The 21,112-nt window shown below is 37.6% G+C and overlaps 2 protein-coding genes across 3 annotated transcripts in view; one reads left to right on the forward strand and one right to left on the reverse strand.

Annotated features, from left to right (window-relative positions):
* Window positions 1-12,441, reverse strand: part of snd1 (staphylococcal nuclease and tudor domain containing 1) — a 184,096-nt gene extending 171,655 nt beyond the window's left edge. Inside the window, exons 1-5 of one of the 2 annotated variants that reach the window (XM_056237387.1) lie at window positions 12,193-12,437; window positions 9,141-9,290; window positions 6,883-7,003; window positions 6,643-6,724; window positions 1,879-2,039 (exon numbers count right to left, since the gene is read on the reverse strand). In XM_056237387.1, the coding sequence (XP_056093362.1) occupies window positions 1,879-2,039; window positions 6,643-6,724; window positions 6,883-7,003; window positions 9,141-9,290; window positions 12,193-12,270 (592 nt within the window). In that variant the 5' untranslated portion in view covers window positions 12,271-12,437. Of the gene's footprint in view, window positions 1-1,878; window positions 2,040-6,642; window positions 6,725-6,882; window positions 7,004-9,140; window positions 9,291-12,192 lie in introns of both variants that reach the window. The other variant, XM_056237388.1, reaches the window with a different exon arrangement.
* A 6,012-nt stretch (window positions 12,442-18,453) lies between these two features.
* On the forward strand, window positions 18,454-20,874 carry pax4 (paired box 4). Its single transcript, XM_056237298.1, has 6 exons — window positions 18,454-18,459; window positions 18,753-18,911; window positions 18,991-19,206; window positions 19,498-19,588; window positions 20,538-20,669; window positions 20,777-20,874. Exons 1-6 carry the CDS (start codon window positions 18,454-18,456, stop codon window positions 20,872-20,874), a joined length of 702 nt encoding a protein of 233 aa, XP_056093273.1.
* Window positions 20,875-21,112: the final 238 nt, after the last annotated feature.

Raw genomic sequence — 21,112 nt, forward strand, 5'->3', positions numbered from 1 at the left:
TTACAATAACTGTCACATGAACCTCCAGAAATCATTCTAATATTGAACATTTTATATATATAAAACCATTTTTGCTGACACTGTGGTACATTTTATCAGGATTTTTTTTTTTTGAAAAATAGAAAGTTCAGGTAACATTTGTAATATTTTAAAAGTCTATTTAGAATAAAAGTAGGCTATACATTTGAAAAAGAACACACCAATATGAACTATTCTAATAGTTAAAACCAAGACAATTCAGCATGTTAATGATTTTATTGTTGATTCTAATTTTGCTTTTTCCAATTCAAATTGTCAGCCCACTTCACAAAGTTCATGCGATGTCACGGCATGTGGGAAGCTGACAGTATGTAAACAGGCCTCTCTAGTTCTGCATGGTGCCTTGACTTGAAGAGAACAAATTGGCATGTTTAAAACTCAGTTGGCATTACTGCACAGCGAGGGCTGTGAAATAATTCACTAAGAAGGTGGATCACAGCCACGCTGGAACGGGTCATGTGGCCAAGGGTGTTTCAATTCATTATTACAAACAATGGCAACTTTGACTTCTGATTAGCATCTAATAAGCTTGTCAGCTGCGGGGGGAAATGGTGCACATTTCTATAGCATTTAATGACTCCGTTGTTCATTTGCAGCGAGCTGGCTAGCCCTCTAATGGAGGTTAACTCTCATCAGGGTTAGTACTCAGTTTAAATAGGAGAATTGAGCTGTGTGCAGAGCTGTGAAAATATATTTAAAAAAGGGCATCTGGAAGAATGAGACACTCCAGAGAGCATTGTTAGAGTGTTAAATTTTAACTTTTGTCTGAAGGAAACACTAAACTGTATGCCATAATTATAAGGGGGGCCTGGTGGAGCCCACCGTGCAAAACTCCCCAAAGTATTTATGATATAGTGGTCCCCATTGTTTTGGAAAGTTACTTTTAAAAGTAATGCGTTACAAAATTGTGTTACTCCCTAGAAAAGTAACTAATTGCGTTAGTTACTTTTAATGAAAAGTAATGTTACATTCATTTTGTGTTACTTTTTATCACCTGGGCTGGGCTTGCTTGTTTTATAGTAACCAAACAAATATATATATATATTATATATATATATATATATATTTGGCTTTTTCACACCAAAAGTGGAATGAATAAGCAAATACACTGAAGTAAATGCATAAATACGTCGCAGGACAAGATAGTTCAACAATCTTAACCAATAAAAACAAATGAACGCTCAAATGTGATGTTTAACTAAAGCCATTTTTGCTTATTCATATGGTTGAATTGGATCAACAAAGGTCAGCAGAAAAGACACTGGTTAATAAAGTGAGATATATGAAAGTATATTTGTGTTATTGCAGGTTTTCATAATAATCTGAGTTTGCATTTCACTGTTTTTATTCGTTTTGAGGAATACTGAATCTGTTTTTGTGCAAGTGAGAATGCATTGCTCACAATTAATCTAGAACTACAATATCCATCATGTTTACACAGCACTTCTGCACTTTCCCTGATTTCTCTCAACATGGGGACAAGAGAGGTGTCAGTCAATAAAAGAGAAAAAAGTAACCCGCTTTACTTGTTTGAAATAAGTAACTCAGTATTTGGTTGTAAATTTGAAAGTAATAAGTTACTTTACTCGTTACTTGTAAAAAAAGTAATCTGATTACGGAACTCGTATTACTTGTAATGCTTGTAATAACCTATAATATATAATTATGTGAATGTATGACCTTCCTTTACTCATTAAAATCAGTTGGGGGGGGTATTAGTAAATCTGCATTTAAGAATATGAAATTGGAACTTGATCTTGAACACTAGTGATGTTTGCACCAGCATTTATTTGTACTGGCCTTCAAGAGCATAATATGTGATCCACAAACCAAGCTTACCATTGACTGGTTTCTGGTGGAGGGAGTCTACAAAGTTGCGAGGGTTCTCGATGGTATACTTCAAATCTCGAACGGTGTGTGAGCCTCCACCCTCAGACCACAGTCCCTTTTTAACAGACTTGGCTTGGTCCTCCAAATCACACAGTCTTGCCTGCTCAGGACTGAAACATACAGAAGTGCACAAAGTCCAGTATATATCAAATTACAGACCACAGAGCTTACCACAAGAGTTTGGAGAACTAAAAATAAGACAAGATCATTTTAGTCTGCCTTTCTTTCCCCTCGCGACTTCAATGCTCTGAGCAACAGATGTAGAGGTCTTTCACAGAGAGCAGCCCCTTTCTGAGACCTTGATAAGCTCTTCAAATGGGTTTGTTCATTATCAAAAACCAACACATGTTTCAATTAATTCCTCTGTTGTTCTAAAAGCCATCATTATCTTTAAGGGAAATTAAACAGTCTGACCATGGCAGACACTCGTCAGTTTTTTTAATAAGGCTCTATCAATGCAAGTAGTGCTGGCCTTAATAATGAACAGACTTAAAGAGGTAAGACAGAAAGACAGACAGACAGACAGACAGACAGACAGACAGACAGACAGACAGACAGACAGACAGACAGACAGAAAGAACGGAAGAGGGATGAATCAGAATCTATGATGAAAACTGGGGGGTTTTTTAGTGGTGAAAAAATGTGGGTGGTGAAAGTCAATTAATTAAAGACACAGTTTGACCAGAGGCCCTGTCAATGATGTATCAGCTCCTGCTTTAATGTCTTGGCTCAGACAGCAAACAAATTATGAAATAAAATGATGAATTACTGGAGTTTTGATGGCAAGATCGCAGAGATTGAATATTAAAACACATTCAATGATAATTTAATCTTCAATATTCATGTCTTACTGAAACTAGATGAAAAGACAAGATTCAAAGTGCCTTTTAGATATACCAGATCTACTGAAGAGCATGCTTGCTGAATTTGTAATAGGCGCTTTTATACCGTGATATTATTTTAATGCATGTGAGATTTAAAATTTGCTGAAAAATCACCTAAACATAATACAGGACAGGACATGGATAAGAAATGCTGTCTATCGGCATACCTTTGTTACCATTTTTGATAAAAAAAAATTAAAATAACTTAAGTGAAGTTACTAAGCTAAAGTTACTGCCAGATGAATAATCATAATACAATTGGAATTTTATTTTTAATGTTATTGTTTTTATTGTTGCTGCATATATATTATGTTTACTCCAATCTTATCTACGATATAATGTTATCCAATTATTACACTCAAACCCAGAGGATATGATGCATTTACTTTTTGAAAACGGTTATTTTTGAATATATCGACTGTGGGCCGGAAATATTCCTTTATTTGAACAACCTTCCATTTTTTCCTAATACTTGATAGAATCAGAAACTGAAGTAAGTGTATGAAAGCAATGTTACATTATTATTTAAATGGTAAGTCTGTACTCGAGTCGCAATTAATATTTTATGGGATGTATAAACTTTCAAATGCTCATTAATGTGATATGTTGGTTGTATTCTATTTTTGCATTTCTTTAATAAAAAAGGTGGTCAGACTGAAATATTGCGCATACACATGCAACGGACGTAGGCCAGTAAGAGCTGTGGTCTTTAGCGTCCTTGTTAGAGCGCCCACCTCACATGCCAGAGACCCCTGGTTCGAATCCCGCTCGGAGCAGGTCGAGTAGGACCGGTCACATTTGGTGCCGTGACCCGGATAGGAGTGAGGTTTAGGAGTGTAATGGACGTAGGCCTAGAGTGCGTTTCCCATAAAATAACAATTCGCTACTTAACTATCAAAGTATGATGCATCATTGAAGAAATCAACTACTGTAGTCAACATTTGAAGTGGATCAAAACCTTTCATCGAAATTATACATGAATTTTGAACAATACCCGTTCTTGTCTTAGGACAACTTTGATTAACTTTTTTGATCCACTTCAAATGTTGACTACTGTAGTTAATCGCGACTGTTTCCCAAAACCATGCTGTCACAAATATGTCGTTCAACCATGTTGGTTAATAATGTCACACAGGTGAAGGTGATGGAGTAATAACTTATTTTAATGAATCCATTTGAAATTGAATTAATGCTAGATTTTTTGCTATAACTTACAGATATGACATCTGAGGACTAATTCTCATTTTGCTTTATTTCCAGATTCAATCATAGGTTCATTATTACATACTAGAGCACGAACGCACATGCACACTCTTCAAAAACAGTGCTTTAAATATCTTGCCAAACTAAAAAACATAAATGACATTTGTATATATTTAAAATAAAAACTATAGATTGTACTAAATGTCAGCTTGCTTATTTTGTTTAAGATAGGGAATAGGGATAGGGATTTTGTTTAAGTCCACATATCTTGCAAACATGAAACTATGTTTCTAACCACAGGTTTGCGAATGTTCATTGGAACTATAGTTTTGGGAAACACAGACTCATTTAACTATTCTGATAATGATGAAACTTGTGACCATAGTTGGCTAACAACGCTTTTGGGAAACGCACCCCAGTAAGAGCTGTGTGTGTAAACCTCACTCCCCTGGCCTCAAGAGGCATTAGCATCCTTGTTAGCGCGGCTGCCTCCCACGCCGAATTCGAATCCCGCTTGGAGTGGGTCAAGTAGAACCGGTTACATACACACATACAGTACGATTGCACGCTCCACCTTTAAATCATGAAATATGCGTAGGAATAACAACATTGTCTTTATTCCATCATACATACTTGCTTAGTGCTTGAAAACCAAAAATGTCTTTTAAATATCAAGACAAATACCTGGAAAACTTTGCAAATAATTGATTTGGTCTAATAAGTGATAACAGTCAGCCCAGTTCCTTTCAAACTCTATTTAGTTTCCAGGCAGACTGATAAAGACCTGTAAAGCCCACCTCCAGGAAGTTGCGTTGCAGTCAGGCAATTTCATTGGACCTGGTGAAAACATTTCCATTTTTATGTGCAAATGGTTACTAGTGATGTATGCCTCGAGACCACTTTTACGTGGTCTCGGTCTTGTCACGGCCTTGACGGTCTTTGGTCTTGTCTTGGTCTCGTTGTCTCAGACCGACATAGTGGTCGGGGATTTAGCAATATCAATATCCACGACGATATCCGCAACGGATTGAAGCGCGCGTCCGAGTGAAGACAGTGCGGTGCTCGAGCCGTATCCGCGCCACTGATCGCAGCGGCAACGAGCACTTAGATCACTTGATTTAAAAAACACATATCATGTACAGTTTTTGATGTATTAATATTTAGTAAAACACATATTACTGACATGATGGGCTTTAACTTCATTCAGGAGATCATGCACAACTGACAGATGACTTTGAGTGCACCGCCAACGGTGTGTGTGTGTGTGTAACCATAGCGACAAAACAACCAACTTTCGGATCCTGGACTTTAGCTAATAATTTCGTTTTTAAAAATATAATTATGTATTTAAAAGTTGCAGAATGGATTCATTTAGAGACTTCAAAATCAGCAGAGATAGGCAGGCAATGCAAAACAAAATCTTACAAATTATTCCTTAGCTACAACAACACTAGTCTGTTTTTTTTTGTTTTTTTCCGGTCTCGGTCTTGGTCTCGACTTGGTCTGTCTTGGTCTTGATACCCTCTGGTCTTGGTAGTGTCTTGGTCTCGGTTTAGGCGGTCTTGACTTCAAGTCTAATGGTTACTACTGTCGGCGGCCCATGGGAGTCTAGGATACTGCCACGTCTAATGGACACAAACACAAAGCTCACAAGATTCAAACCAGACATCTGGGTTCGTCATCCTGCTTTTTCTGATATGCAAAACGACAACCCACAGGACAGATGTTAATACCCGACTCTTATTTAAAAACTCACTCATGTAGTAACAGGCAAGCCTGGTAGATCAAATGTCAAAGAGAAGTCGCCTTCTGCCTACTAAATGACAAGCCCAAAGCTCCAATTATCTAAGCCTTCATAAATTTTAACTACGAGAAATAAGAGGCTGCCAAATCTCCGCAGCCATCTTGAGCAGTCTTTGTCTTGTAAAGTTTTATTTTCTTTCATCTTTTTAAAAGAGAAAGCAGGAGTGTGTCAGAGGGAGAGGAGTGGGCATCCATCCCAGCTCAGCTGTGCCTAATTGAGAGCTGGTGGGCAGAGCGCGGCCCAGGTTTAAACACGACTCCTTTGGAGATTATGATAGCCGATCAAGTGGGCTGTGATGGGCCACAGCAGGCCTGGCTAATGAGAAGGCTTTTCAGGGGCTGTGGAGAGACCAGCGGGTCTAACACCACTGTCTCCTGCGGGGAAAATGAGGCTAAAGCAAACCGATTCCACTGGCAATTGTTCAGGGCCATTTCACAGAGTGGCCTGCATACGCATCATTAAGTCCCAAAAGCTTAGGACAATATGACATCGCTGCTAGCCAGAGGGAGAAGGGCAGATAGAAGAGACATGTAAAGAGCAGATGTGACCAGAAGAGGGGGTGTGAGATCAAATGGAGAAATATCAAAAGCAATAACGTTTGATAAATCCAGAGTGTGTCTAATGTAACTTCATTAAAGGCAAACACTGCCCCCTGCAGGACAAATAATGTGTTTTTACAATAAAACCACTGTGACAACACAAATGATCTCAGCCAAAGGGGAAAACATAGCCAGCATTGTGAAGGCTTTGACAATAGGTGCAAGAACCGTACTGACACCAGTTGTTTGACGCTTTGGGAAAGAAAATACGTAGGTTTCTTACTTGTTTCCTCTGATGCCTTCTCTGCGAACTGCTGCAAGACCCTCGGCCACCAGGGACTCTGCGATATTTTCTCCTGATGTGTCTTTAGAGAGATCAAACCCACGTTACTATAACAACACTAAAGTCAACACATCGACACACATTCAAATGCTCTCATATTTTAGTAAAACATGACCCAGAATGCACTTCAGATCAGCACTGTTGCAGTGAGATTCTCATGTGAAAAAGCACACTACTCACCTCTTCCCAGGTACACTATGCCGTATTCTCTGCCTTGAGGTGTTTTATTCTCAACGGTGAAGCAGACTTCTTTGCCGATTACCTTTTTACGCATGAACTCTCGTGCCTGGAAAGCCCATGGCTGCAAAGAACACAAAGCTATTTACAGCCATTCAGCACTGGAGGATGTGCATTAGTAACTAAAGAGTCGCTATTCACTCTAGCGGGAATGAAAATGTTTGAACAAAACCGTATAAATGACCTGCGGAATTTTTTTATTATATAATGAGGTGTAGAATTAAAGGATTAAAAACACAATGGACTTACTAAGGAAAAATGTCACAAGATGCTATGAACTACAGTCATTTTATGCACAGCACAATTAACTGGCTTATATACACATTAAATACATTGGTTGGAAATACCAAAGCCCCTTTCACACAGAGATTCCGGAAAATGCACGGATGTGTCCCGCCGTCCGGGATTTGATCGTTTGATTTTGGTTCATTCACACTGCCAGTGATTTTCCGGAATCTGTGAGTGCGTTCACACACATCCCGTAAAGACACGTGACGAGTAACGTACGCGTCGAAAACATGTTGTGGTACAACAGTGGAAGTGTTTGCATTGCTTTGAACAACATGGCAGCTGATCAGGCATTAGATGTTGATGTTCAAACTTTTTTGTTTATGTACAACATCTTTCGTGGTCACATCACAACTCTTTTTTTAGATTATGACTTCTTTTCAACGTGTTAATTCGATAAGCCGTCATTACGTTGTGCGTCAAGTTATCACTACAACACACCCCTTACAGCATTGGTCCTGGCTTTTGTTTACACAGGGCGCGTTCCGGGACTGATCCCGGCAATGTTACTAGGTCCCCATCCCGGCATCGATCCTGGTATCAATCCCGGGACGTGTTTGCGTTCACACAGAAGGCACTAGCATTTTCCGGCAATTTTCCCGGGATCAACGATGTTAAAGGGGCTCAAGTGACAAATACCAAACAAACCACTCGTCTGATGCGGGTTCTTAGTATGACCATCTGCACACACCCTTTTGTTTAAAAGTCTGGGGTCTGCGAGACCCCAAAATCAGTAAAAACAGTAATATTGTGAAATATTTTTACATTTTAAAATAACTGTTTTCTATTTTAATGCGTGTTAAAATGTGCTTTATTCCTGAGCTGGCAAAGCTGAATTAAGGGGCACCCTCACTTGATACTGTAATAATATAATTTCAGCAAAACAGGGCAAAAGCTCTAGTGTGTATTGGTGTTTGCGCTTTAGAGAACGTCGAATGTTTCTATTTACAACGTGTGTTTGCAGTAGTGAGAAATGTAGCCAATCACAGACATGTTGATCTCTTGAATGCAATGGCCAATCAGAGATGTTTGATTTAGTCAGAATTCACTCACCGCTCAAGACGCCAGAGCTTTTGTTCAGTGCCGAGTTCTGCACGCTTGCAAATCCTCTCATTATAGCAAATTAAGTGTAGACACGATGCAAGTAAGAGATTCATTGTGAAGTGCAGTCAGCTTCATTTATTATAACGGAACTTTGTGAGATTGTGATGAACTGAGATGAGGGACAGGTTTTAAATGATTAAAAAGGAAGCTGTCACTGCGTGCTTTTGAGGCTTTATATAAACCATTGATTCAAACTTTAGTTTTTCACGCAGTAAAGAGGACCGACGGCCAATTACATGCTGCAAAATTTCGGAAGTGACATCTACATTTAAATGTGAAATTCACTCTTGAAATTGCTATGATTGATAGTGATAACCACAACATGGGACAAAAATATTGGATGGTAAGTAATCTAAACCCCTGTATTAAATAAATTCCTAAATGCAGATCAAAAAAGTCAAGTGACAATAAAACTCAAATAATTCTCAAACTATTTGTCATTAAATAGTCATAACCTGCCATTAAAATCATTTTATTAAAAGAGCCACAGCGGCTTTAATTTCACATCAATTTCCCACAAAGCTGTGATTGTTTTGTTTGTTTGGGTGCTCTTGAACAATGTAAGGAAAGGTTGTTTTATTTCTTTTTTATATTCAGAGTTTTCACAAAATACTTATTTTTGTGTAGTAAACACAGCTAATAAATTAGCATACTGGGGAGGGGGGGGGGGATTATTTGGTTTACTGAATATCCAAAACTTCACTATGAGAAGAACAAAATAAGAAAATGACTATGAATCAACACGTTACAACAAAAAAAAAAAAATCAAAGGGCCAGACAGAGCAGCTCTGTGCAGGGCTGATGTTTACCTCATCCGGTGTGTCCTTGGTGTCTGGTTGGGCCTGAACTGCTCGACGGGCCAGAGCTCCGGCTCGGATGTTACTCAGGTTGATCTGCCGTTCTGGAGGTGGTCCACCTCGTGGCTGACCCCTAACAATGACAGCACAACCAGACAAGACCTGCGAGGAAACAAATCAATGTGAGTGCACATATAATGTTTCATAAATAGTTTATCATCACAGACATGTCAATGATGATGAGAGTTGTAATTGTGCATTGGCAGTGCATGATACAAACAATCAATCCGCAAGTCAAACACTGAGGGATCTGACCATAATTCCTTTAGGACCTGCTTGTTTGTGTTTGGCCAACAGTTGAACAACCATTACACCCACAAAACAAAGATAAAATCAGTAAAACAATCACTACTGTGATAATCACAACATGACGTCTCAGCTTTAGCAGCAGCTAAACAAATACAACTTAAAACGAATGAGACCAACGACCACTTGTGTATTCACATTACCATTTGAATCAGTGCTTGATCTCGGAGCTGTGTGAGGTATTTACAGCACTGATGTTTACAAGCCTCGTCATGCTTGCTTTATGCTGAAACAGTTGTTACAGATATCTGACACTGGCTTATCCAATCAGATATCAGATCACTGGCGTTCCTTTAAACCCCTTGACACACCTGCACCGTTACGAAATGATTACATTAATGGACTAAAGATTACGTTGATTCTGTGTCAATCTTTGGTCCTAAAATATAGCCAATAAAGATATTAGACTCTGTCCCATTTGAGAATATCTATTTATTTATTTTTGATTAAACGACATAAGCAGCAATGGCTATATTGTATGGCAATCAACAGTATTTCAATTTAAAAAATTATTCTGATTAATCAATTCAAAACATTGTTTACAATAATTTAAAAAAAAATTCTTAAGAAAACAATCAATATACAAAATCTGACATTTATACCAATAGTAACAACAGTAATAATAACATTTACATAGAATCTTTCAATTCAATATTTGTCAGAAATTTTTGAGAATATCTAAGTTATTGTCCTGCTCACATTGATTCAAACTCAAAGCCACATGTCACAAACACTGGTTGATATCATCAAAGATGATTGCGCAACCCAATGGTGTTCTAGGCTTTACTTAAACTTATTAAAACGAATATATTTCTAATAAATCAAGAGGCCAAACCGAGAGTTTTTTTCCTCTAGAGAGGCCCTGGGAGCAGAGCGCCTGTCTAATTACTGGCTGTATGGAAGGATACACAGGCCTAGGTCACCACAGTCAGATTCGGAAAATATCCATGATTTTCCCAAATCCACCACGCTCTGGTTAAACAAGGAGTTGAGCAAAAGTGGGAAGTAGGCTACTTTGAAAAGTGTTAATTGATGTTTAGGAATAGGTATGAAATGTATCTGTAAAACCAGCATCAAATAGCGATAAATGATTCACAAGACATCAACAACAAATACATATTTAAATGTTTACATATTTGTTTACAAAAACATGAACTGGTTACAGAGGCATTTGCCCCAAATATAGTTGTAATGTAGTAACAATTATAGCTTTTGGTGAAAACTATGGATACCAGATACATTTTGTGGCAGTTTTATCCTCCCAAAGAGGCTATAATAACAACTGAAAACATTACAACAAAAAAGCTAATTTCACGGACAATTAGGTTGAATAAAGGCTTTGATATCATGCAGCGTTTCTACTTGTGGGTTACCTCACGTTATCGCCACGAGTTTCTCCTTGGAAAACCTACGTGTCAGTTTCTCCTATCTATCTGCTAACTTACCCCTTCATTGACCAGAGCAGATAAAAAGCAAACAGTCCGAAACTGCAGAGCCTGGTCAGTCATGAGGAGCTGAATGAGTAACACAGAAACACTGTAACACGCGAGCGAAACTCAAGGAGAATTTACTCGAGCGCACGAACACACACGAGATCTCACACGCAAGACTGACAGAACAGAAGAAATCTGAACTTTGAACTTAAGTTCAAATGAAAGTGTAGTAAGACTAATCATAGTGGTGATTCCAGATTACGACTATGACAGTTTGATTCGCGAGAGAATAAGTGTTTTGAACGAATCTTTAAATCGATTTATTCGTTCTCATTCAACTGCACGGACAGGTGCATTCAAAAACTGACGAAGCAGTTTTTGAGAACTACTGTCTGGGAATGTGTAAAAATTACTTTTGACACACTTTTTAGTGTCTTTTAATCACTTTTAGTCTCTCACATTTTTTTCAATATTTTAAAACAAATTCAAACCCTGCCGTTGAAGGATGAATGAAAAAATTATAGAGATGCTTTGTTGTCATTTGTAAAAAAAAAAAAAAACAAAAAAAAAAAAAACTTAAAGCTCATTCACGACATCCCCCGAATCGGTTGAGTAAGTGAATGATTCAACCACAGACTGTAAAAAGGATTCAACACACTCACTAGTAACGCATAAGACACTCAAGTGGCGCCACCTCCTGGAGGTGCAACCTGGACGAATCCGCAAATGAATCTTTTTGTGAACCGATTCAAAAGTTTCGAGTCACTAGCATGAGTCAAAATCCGTTAACTCCGCCAATTAACAAATCAAATGCAACCCACAAATCTAGATTTTGCGTTCAGATAAACTCTAGAATCGTTTAAGAAGCTCAGCTTTGATACAAGACAGCTGTTTAACAAACTATCAAGAGTTTATTATGAAATCTGTGCCTCGTCTTTGCAAACATTGAGCTGTTGCTGCAAAACATTTAGACTTAGCGACTGGTATATAATAATGTTAGGCTTCGTTTACGACAGCGAATAAAAGCCAACAAATGAACTTTGAATATAACGTTGGCCATCTGGATCACAGCTGAAGCCCGCTCAACTTCTGTCAATTTCTGCTGACCATGGAAACAACTTGAAGACTCGCCAAAACTCAAGAGAACTAGTGGAAAACCAACAGGCTGCATAATACATGCCTGACATGAAAGACCGGAACTTTTTTAAGTCTTTGCTATCACCAGCCCCCCCAGACCAACACTTGTGCCCCGTGTGCTCTCCTACCATCTTCACTATTCCCCTCTGCAGCTGCGGGGCTGAAGTTGGGTTGGACTGAACTTGTGCCTGTACTGCAGATGCCATGTCCGCTGAGCTGGATGAGTATTCCGTTAGGGAGGGAAGAAAGAGAGAGGTAAAGGAACCGGGAGAGTCCTATGAGACGCCTCTACTGTGAGCCGAGAAAGGGAAGAAGAGAGACTGAGCACGACTGATCACGCTTTGCTTAACCGGAAGCACAGCATTGGGATGTACACGTCGAAATGTTGCACTTCCTCGGTCACAGCGTCACTGGCGCTCTGAATGGGGCGATTTGGTTGTGACGTTGGACACGAGTGATGACATCCGGTAAATGGGGAGGTGCGACACGTCAGCACAGATAAAAAAAAAAACGTGTGCATACTGCACATATTCACATTCACAACACACACCAATTTAATATTTATGAATTAATTTTGTATTATTATTATTATTATTACTTATTTTATTCACTTTGCTACTATAACTATATTTATTTATTTATTTGTTTGCTTTTATTTACTTTTTTACTTTGCTACTGTTTCTTTTATTATCTTTATATTGGCGCATATGTTTCATGAGTATGTAAGCGTAGTCACCAACGATAGATATTACTGGAGATTTAAATAAGAAAGAAAGAAAGAAAGAAAGAAAGAAAGAAAGAAAGAAAGAAAGAAAGAAAGAAAGAAAGAAACTACTTTATAGAATAAATGCTATTGTAATGAAATTGAATCCTGAATTTATTTTGTATTATTTTTTCCTTTATTTATTATGGACCTAACTTTATTTATTTAATTATTTATTACACACTATATGTTTGTTTGTTTGTTTGTTTGTGCATTTATTTATGCATTTACTTGTTTTTATTTATTTATTTGCACACGTATTTATTTTCAATATTTATTTATTTATACAAATACTTTTCTCTGTGCAACATGGATGGAGGCAGATTGAGAGATCACTGGTTGAGAGATGATGCATAGAAGCTTGTCCTACATATGGGCCTATTTGTTATACTTTCATATGTAATTTAATTTTCCTTGAGTTTGTAAATTGAAATTGGTTTGTTATAACTGTTATAACACAATATGGCACTATTAACAACGTAAGAGCCTTAAAAAGAAAATTATTTATTAGGACATCGGTATTAATTTAAAAAGAAAGAGAGAAAAAAATAAATTACGGTCAATCCCTAAAACATGTGAAAAGACACAAATACGTAAGATTTGTTAATTGTTAATTTGTTAATTGTGTCATTTAAACTATGGCCTCCCCGCACATTCCTGCATTTTGGAATTGATTTATAGAGAGTGTACAATTCCTGTTGAATAAGCTGTGGTGGTGATACCCAAACTGAAAGCACTTAACTATATATAGGCTATGATTTTACGTTTGTTTGTAATTCAATAGGTTTCATAATTTCATAATGCACCATAACTGTCAAAATATGACATACATGTTCTGACATTAATGGACCCCCTGCTCGACAATAATTCTGTGGAAATACTTACTGGCCACTAGATGACACCATTTGACAAATATTGCATTGACTCATAAGTCAATATTACACTTCTGCACTTTTTTTTTAATGAAGTGAGACTCTGTTGACATCACCTTTTTTCTATTGATTAAGTAGATCATATTGAACTTATGTTAGAATAGAAGTATGCATTGGAATCGTTCTGCTGGAACAAATAGAAATGCGTGTGCCGCCCTGCACCCAAAATATTTTATAGTAGGGTGAATTCGGGTAATCTGGGAATTTTTTTTGCAATTTTGACTTCTGCGATTTATTTCTATATCTATCTAACACATTAGATCAACACATTAAACTTTTCTGAAATCCCTAATATGTTTCCTACCTACACCAGAACAAAGAATGTAGATATTATACCCAGAGGAGACATGCCACATCTATTAGTGTTTTTTAGCCCCAAAAAAAAAAAGTATTCTGACTGAATTTGATAATCTGGGACAGGTCACTTTGTAATCTGGGACACGTGTTAGGCCTAAAAAAAAAGCCTATATTCACCATACTTTATGCATGCCAAACACAATATCACACATTTTTAAAAAGCATTATGAAAAAATGACAAGTAGGCAACGGAAATCTCAATAAGAAAATGTATAATATTCATAGAAATTTCATGTCATATTTACATAAAGAGTGTTCCAAGGAAAAATAAATTCTATCACAGGATTAACAATCTTCTGTGTTAATTCATTTAAATAAATGTATAACTCTATAAAAATTGTATACTATTTTAAAATTTCAACTAAAATTTAAGCAACAGCAAACAACTATTTGATTAACCGATTATTTATTCGGTTATTCATTTAAGTTCTCCATTCAAATTGGGGCTACTCAGGGAACAAACGCTCCTTGCAGATGAGAGACTCAGCAAAGTGAGAAAAAAAGAATAGGTAACCCGCCAAATTGGCTAGATTTGACAGCGTTATCCGCCACAGTTGATTTTTATCCAACTTGGCGAGTTGGCGGGTGTTCATTTCAAACCCTGATTAGCTTTATTTTAGAGTTCATTTTAAAGTATATCAGTTGTCTACCAATAAGTTATAATGAGATCTACGCCCTTGTCATTAGACTTATAAAGATCCTAAATGCATATTTCCCCCATTTGAAGACTGTCCCAGATTACCCAAAGCATGCTGTCCCACATTCTCAATCATATTTGATAAAGTGGGACAACAAACAAATGTTTGAAAGAAAAAAAAAAACTTTCAACACTTTAATACATATTTTGTTGCTTGAATAGATCACAAACATAATTTGACAACAAGTAGGAACATTGTCTTATTTATGAAAGATTTATGTCCTTAACATTAATCTAGTCAGTGTCCTATATGTCAATGACCTTGTCATGCAATTCCCAGAGGAGCTTCTTGATTGACAAGTGCCCTGCCCCTTTCTGTGGCATCACCCCCATAAAGTCATGTGATTTCAGTCACATGACATCCATGCTAAACCTATAGTAAAAGTCCTGCTGACTAAATTGTGTGAAATAAACACAGTGGAGATAGGTGTCCCACATTACCCAATGTCCCAGATTACCCGAATTCACCCTAGGTTTTTTTGTTATAATGCTCATTTGTATCTCATACAAAAATCATAAACGTGGTCATATGAATAGGAAGGCAGATTGGACATACATTCACTCACGCCCACAACCATAGCTACAACTATAGTTCACCCTCGATTGTTCTATTAATTTACTTGATTAATAAAATAAATTAATTATTAAAACATTAGTCGATCATTTGTTGTTTCAAAATATTCGGATCAGGACAAACGCAAGAACCTGAAAACATGCTTTACTTGCCTTATAACCATATGGCTCATGATATCATCACTGATTGGCATACAACGTGTACTGTGTAAGAAATTTAACGATTACTTCTATTCCGGACTACCAGCTGTCTCACTGAGCTCCAACAACGGTATGTACATGTAACCAAGAGCCTTGGATACGATAAGGTGGTGTATTAGTGGACAGTTATGCAATTAAATTACACATTTGGGGAGGAAATGTAAAAGATTTGATATTTACCTGAATTTTTGCATTGGCACATAAGTGCACTTTCTCAGCTGTAAGCTACCCATGAGCTTTGGTGCGAACAGTGAAAAATACAAATAAATAAAAAAGGCCATGGTTTCCTTGACTTTAAAGCTAGTGTCCAAAAAGTTTTTGTGTTCTCTTAATTTTAAAGATGCATCCGCAGTATTTCAACTGATATTTGAATAGCACATCACTGTGGGCCACACGTGTGCGCGTTTGGAGAGCTGCATGTACACATTTACGCGGGTGCCATTTCAGACTTTAAGTGCTATGATTCAGAGCACAACATGGAAAGATGAATCATTAGTGTGGCTTTCTTGATTTCTGACGGCACAGGATACGCGAATATATCAAAATCGTATTGATTTAAATGTTCAAATTGTAAACATCCCCAAAGTGCCGGGCAGATTTGCGCACAGAGAGGGGTTCGTCCTTTTTTATCTCATTTTTGAACTTTAACTCATTTAATTATCAATTTTCGTTTAATAAAATGAGTAAAAAAGAACGTAAAGCTCTCTAAAGTAATAAATAAATATGTTTTTTGTCTTTTCATCTCGTTGGCAAGGAGATGTTGGCGTTCAAACCGGTCGTCGCGTTTATATGTGCATCGTTCAGTCCTGCAGATATGATTATGCTGTAAGGGGTGGTTAATATGTAATTTGCACCATATGGCATTTTAAAATCCAACCTTATTTCCACAATCTTCGATCTGTGTGGATTTACCTAATGATGCCCAATTAGTCATTGAGCAGGACCAAAGATGAGGCTTGTGTGGATACTCTCGCGCTAATATTTGCTCTCCAAATATTTCCTTTGAAACGTTTACAACACATTTTATCTGCTGGCCAGACAAGGGACATCTGGGAGGGTTTTCAACTCTCGATTTTTATAAATAAAACCACAATTGGTTCACATTTGCCCCTCGGACTCTATTTGTTCATGCTTGAAAGAAAATGTAATAAAAGGGGCTCCATGATGGATTTATGATTTATCAAAAGCACTTTACCATATGGCAGTCGTCTTTGGAGCAGGCTTTCAAATGTTTGCTTTAAAAGAACTAAATCTGATTAACATGTAGCTACAGTCGTCGCGTGGAAGGATGAAAGATGCGCCAGTCACGTGACAGCCGGAGAGCCTCAATCTACAGCCGTTTGAGAAGCACAGTAGTAAAATAGGGCTTGTGGGCACATAAAAAGAGTATAACATTTCAGAATCATCGTTTGGAAGCTGACTAGTTTCATATGTGGGCAAGCACTGCTTTCATTCGCTCATTCAGAACATCATGGGACCTGTTCAGCGCGGGCTGGTGCTGAAATCAGACACTTCACACACTTGGTGCTCTCTGTTCGCTCAGCAAAGGCGATCCTTTAAACTCATTAAGCATTTTATTTAAATAAACACATCTTTAAGTAAAAAAAAAATCCTTTGGGGTACCTATTTTCTCTAAATATTCGTGCCACTCATATGTGCGCAGGGAACCTGCAAGTCTAACTACTGCATCTGTCACATTGGTGCACACAGTGCCAATTACACGATATTTTAGGGGCCACTGTTTTTAGTTTAGTTGATTATTTTTGAAGATAGTTTTTCTGGGCGTAATCTGTTGAGGTTCATCTTTGGCACTTACGCCACTGACTGCCACAGTAAACTTTAATTATCTAAAATACTTTTCAAACTAATAACAACATTCAGTATGGAATGGAAAGCGCGCGAACATCATTGAAGTGAACGGACGGGTTTCGCCAAACAACACTTTTAGCGTCAAATACGCGCTTATGCTTGCAATCTAAGTCTAAACATTACAAAAACGGTGTTGTAACCCTTCACTCTCAGAAAAAAAAGTACAAAAGCTGTCCATTTGTACAGCAAAGGTATATGCCTACATATTTTTATATCTAGAGTGCATATTAGTAGCCTACCTCAAAGGTACTTGTTGCTACCAAAGGTCTACATATTAGTTCCTAAATGGTACACTAGAACCATTTTAAAGGGTACCATCCAAGTGACAGATTTTGTGGAACAACATTCCAATCAAACAATCAGATTTGAGAAACAAATTTTCAGTTTTACAGACTTACAAGCAGGTGCTTCTACATCAGTGTTATTCACCTATCAATTCCCCCTTTTGATTTTAGGGATAACTTATGGATATTGTTAAAAAAAATCCGTTAAAAAATAATAGGGGACAATGAATTTTATTAATATGAAGGATTTTTCCGTATTGATTTTTTTCACAGGTGTTTTACCTGTATTTTGAATTTTGCACTGCAGTGCGTTGTGCTTCAGGGTTATGCATAATGTCCTGGCAGAAATGACTATATTTTCCGTCTTTTCTACAGTGTGAACACTGTTGACTACATTATCACCATCGAGAGTCTATATTTACCTTTTCCCCCCTATGTGCACAGTACGTCATCTTGATAAGGCTAGGTTAGCTATATAAGAAGTCGCGCGCCGGGGCAGTGAGGGGTCCACGCGCAAGGACGCATCTCCTTCAAGAAGAACGGCACAGAAAAAGACCGTCTTCACTGTAAGAAAAGGATTACCTCGCTTTCACTCATTGTAGTTTTCTTTCCGCATTAGATTTCAGGCTAATTTAATGCATTAAATGTTGACTAAAATATATATTTTTACCAGGTGCCCATTGGGATGTGCAGCGCAAACTCTGTTCTGGGAAATGAAGGTCGGCATTTAATCGTTACAGTTATTCCAAAGATTTTCAACTCCTAATTGCTGCTGTTCATTAACAGTTTCTGCCACTTTGAGTGACTTTTACGGATGAAGAAATTGTTTTGAAACTCTGAGAACTCATAAAATCCAGCAGCCTATGGAGCACAAAATCAAATGGATAAAAATGATGAAAATCTTTAAGCTATATAGCCACATTTGTTCAGCAAAGGCGCAGAAAAAGTTGTTCAGTTGATTATGGAAGAAATTCCACTGCATTATAAAAGCGCAAACCTCCCAGTAATGTAGCTTTGTCTATGGATATATGTGTCAGGAGAAGAAGGGAGTGTGAATCAGCTGGGCGGTGTGTTTCTGAACGGTCGTCCTCTGCCCGTCTGCAAACGGAGATTGATGGTTGAGCTCGCGACCGAGGGTGTGAGACCGTGTGAGATCTCCAAAATACTCAAGGTATTGAGTCAAATTCTCACCTTTGCCATGTGTTTTTGTGAATATCTATACATGCTGGAATAAACCTGTGCTCTGTCAGGTCTCCAACGGCTGCGTTAGTAAGATTTTGGGCAGGTTTCAGCGCACAGGGGCCATTGGTCCCAAAGCAACGGGAGGCAGCAGACCCAGGCTCCTGACTCCTGACGTCATCTCCATCATTGCGCAGCACAAGCGGCAGAACCCCACACTGTTCGCCTGGGAGATCCGACAAAAACTGGCGACAGATCGAGTCTGCAGAGGAGATACAGTCCCCAGTGTAGGTCACAACACTTATTGAGGTTTTCCTTTAAGCTGGTGTAGTTTTGAAAGCCAATTTCTGCATAGACACACATAAAAAAAAAAAAAACGGTTCCAAAAGAGGACCTCATTATGAGGTTTACGCAGTGAAGAACCTTTTTTGGTTCCCCAAAGAACTTTTCGGTGAACAGTTCTTAAAAGAACAATTTTCTTAACTTGAAGAACATTTTAATAATCTAAAGAGCCATTTTTCACTATAAAGAACCTTTTGGGGAGGAAATGTATGACTCAACAAATCAATGTCCATCAGGTGTCATCCATAAACCGGATTCTTAAGAAGATTCATCTAGATGTGGATATGATGGGCAGTGCATATCCAAGTGTCAAACACATTTACACAGGTAATCGAATTCATTCATTATTCAAATACTAGGGTAAATACAGGTGAAGCGAGACATTTGTCACTGTTGTAGTTTTAAAATGTCATCTGATTGTCAGTGTTGTTCCAAATGGCACAATGTAACCTGTTACTGATCTCTGTGTTCTGATATTATAACATCATTCAAAAAATGTAGATTTTTTTTTTATGTTTTTGAAAGAAATCTCTTATGCTCACCAAGGCTGCACTTATTTGATTAAAAATACAGTAAAAATAATATTAAAATTGTGAAATATTATTACAATTTAAAATAATAGTTTTCTATTTTAATATATTTTAAAATGTAATTTATTCCTAATTAATAAAGCCGAATTTTAGCAGCCATTACTACGATCTTCAGTGTCACACGATCCTTCAGAAATCATTCTTAAATGCTGATTTGAAGAAACTTTTCTTATTATATCAATGATGAAAATAGTGGTGCTGCTTAATTGTTTTGTGGAAACCAATATACATTTTCTTTTTCAGGATTCTTTGATGAATATAAATTTCAAAAGAACAGCATTTATTTGAAAGTGAAATCTTTTACAACAGTATAAATGTCTTTACTGTCATTTTTGGATCATTTTAATACATTCTTTCTTAATAAAAGTATACATTTCTTTTTTTTTTTTTATCGTACTGACCCCAAAACTTTTGAATGGTATAGTGGAAAAACACACCAAATCAACCACCCAATTTTCCAGGTGCTACTTTTTAAGATCACCACATACAAAAAGAGGGCTTTATTGTGTTACTTATACTACACAGTTCAGGTTAGATGAACTTGCTTATGTTTACTAATAGAAGAATATGCCCATAATGATAAAGATGATTAAGTGTCCCATCTAAAATGTCCCACATGCATTCATCCTATTGGTCTTGAAACAAATATGTCTACTAACCTTCTCCGTTCACTTCCTTTCACCCAGAAGTGGATGAGCAGAGGAGTTTACACACAACCGCTCAGACAATTCAGCAACAAATGGACACAACCCCGCGAGTCACCTCTCCTCGCAACAGAACAGCTTTCACACCAAATCAGAGTGAGAGGTTAGAGAAAGGTGATTCACTTTCAGTCACTCCAATCTCTCACTGTCTGCTCAGAGTCATCTGAGTGCTATTATACTGACATTGCAACATCTCCCCTTCTGATTTCTGGCCATTTCAGAGTTCATCCGTGGGCTTTATCCTGACCTGCTGACCAGAGAAAAGCTGTCTGAGGAGACAAACCTTCCACAAGACACCATAAAGGCAATTCAGATTTAACAAATGCTTTTTTTTCCCCTCATAAATAAACATTTGCCAAATGAAGAAGATGCTTTCAGAGTTTGCATATTTAAAGGGGCTTGTGTTAGATGTTTGACCTGATCTTGACCTTCCATCTGAAGGTTTGGTTTTCCAATCGCAGAGCGAGGATGAGGAGGGAGCGAAGGGAAGACCGTAGTGGATCACTGGGTAAGCCCTGATGTCTTGTTTTCATTGTAGAATCATAGTCTGCATTATA

Source organism: Rhinichthys klamathensis, unplaced genomic scaffold (assembly GCF_029890125.1).
Source record: "Rhinichthys klamathensis goyatoka isolate OS25496 unplaced genomic scaffold, OSU_Roscu_1.1 h1tg000485l_1, whole genome shotgun sequence".
Taxonomy (NCBI): Eukaryota; Metazoa; Chordata; class Actinopteri; order Cypriniformes; family Leuciscidae; genus Rhinichthys; species Rhinichthys klamathensis.

Bases quoted from the DNA above. Each gene is read 5' to 3' on its own strand.
- pax4 (XM_056237298.1), top strand. The intron at 18,912-18,990 runs GTATTGAGTCAA...GTGCTCTGTCAG, and splicing joins AGATCTCCAAAATACTCAAG to GTCTCCAACGGCTGCGTTAG. The intron at 19,207-19,497 runs GTAGGTCACAAC...AATGTCCATCAG, and splicing joins GAGGAGATACAGTCCCCAGT to GTGTCATCCATAAACCGGAT.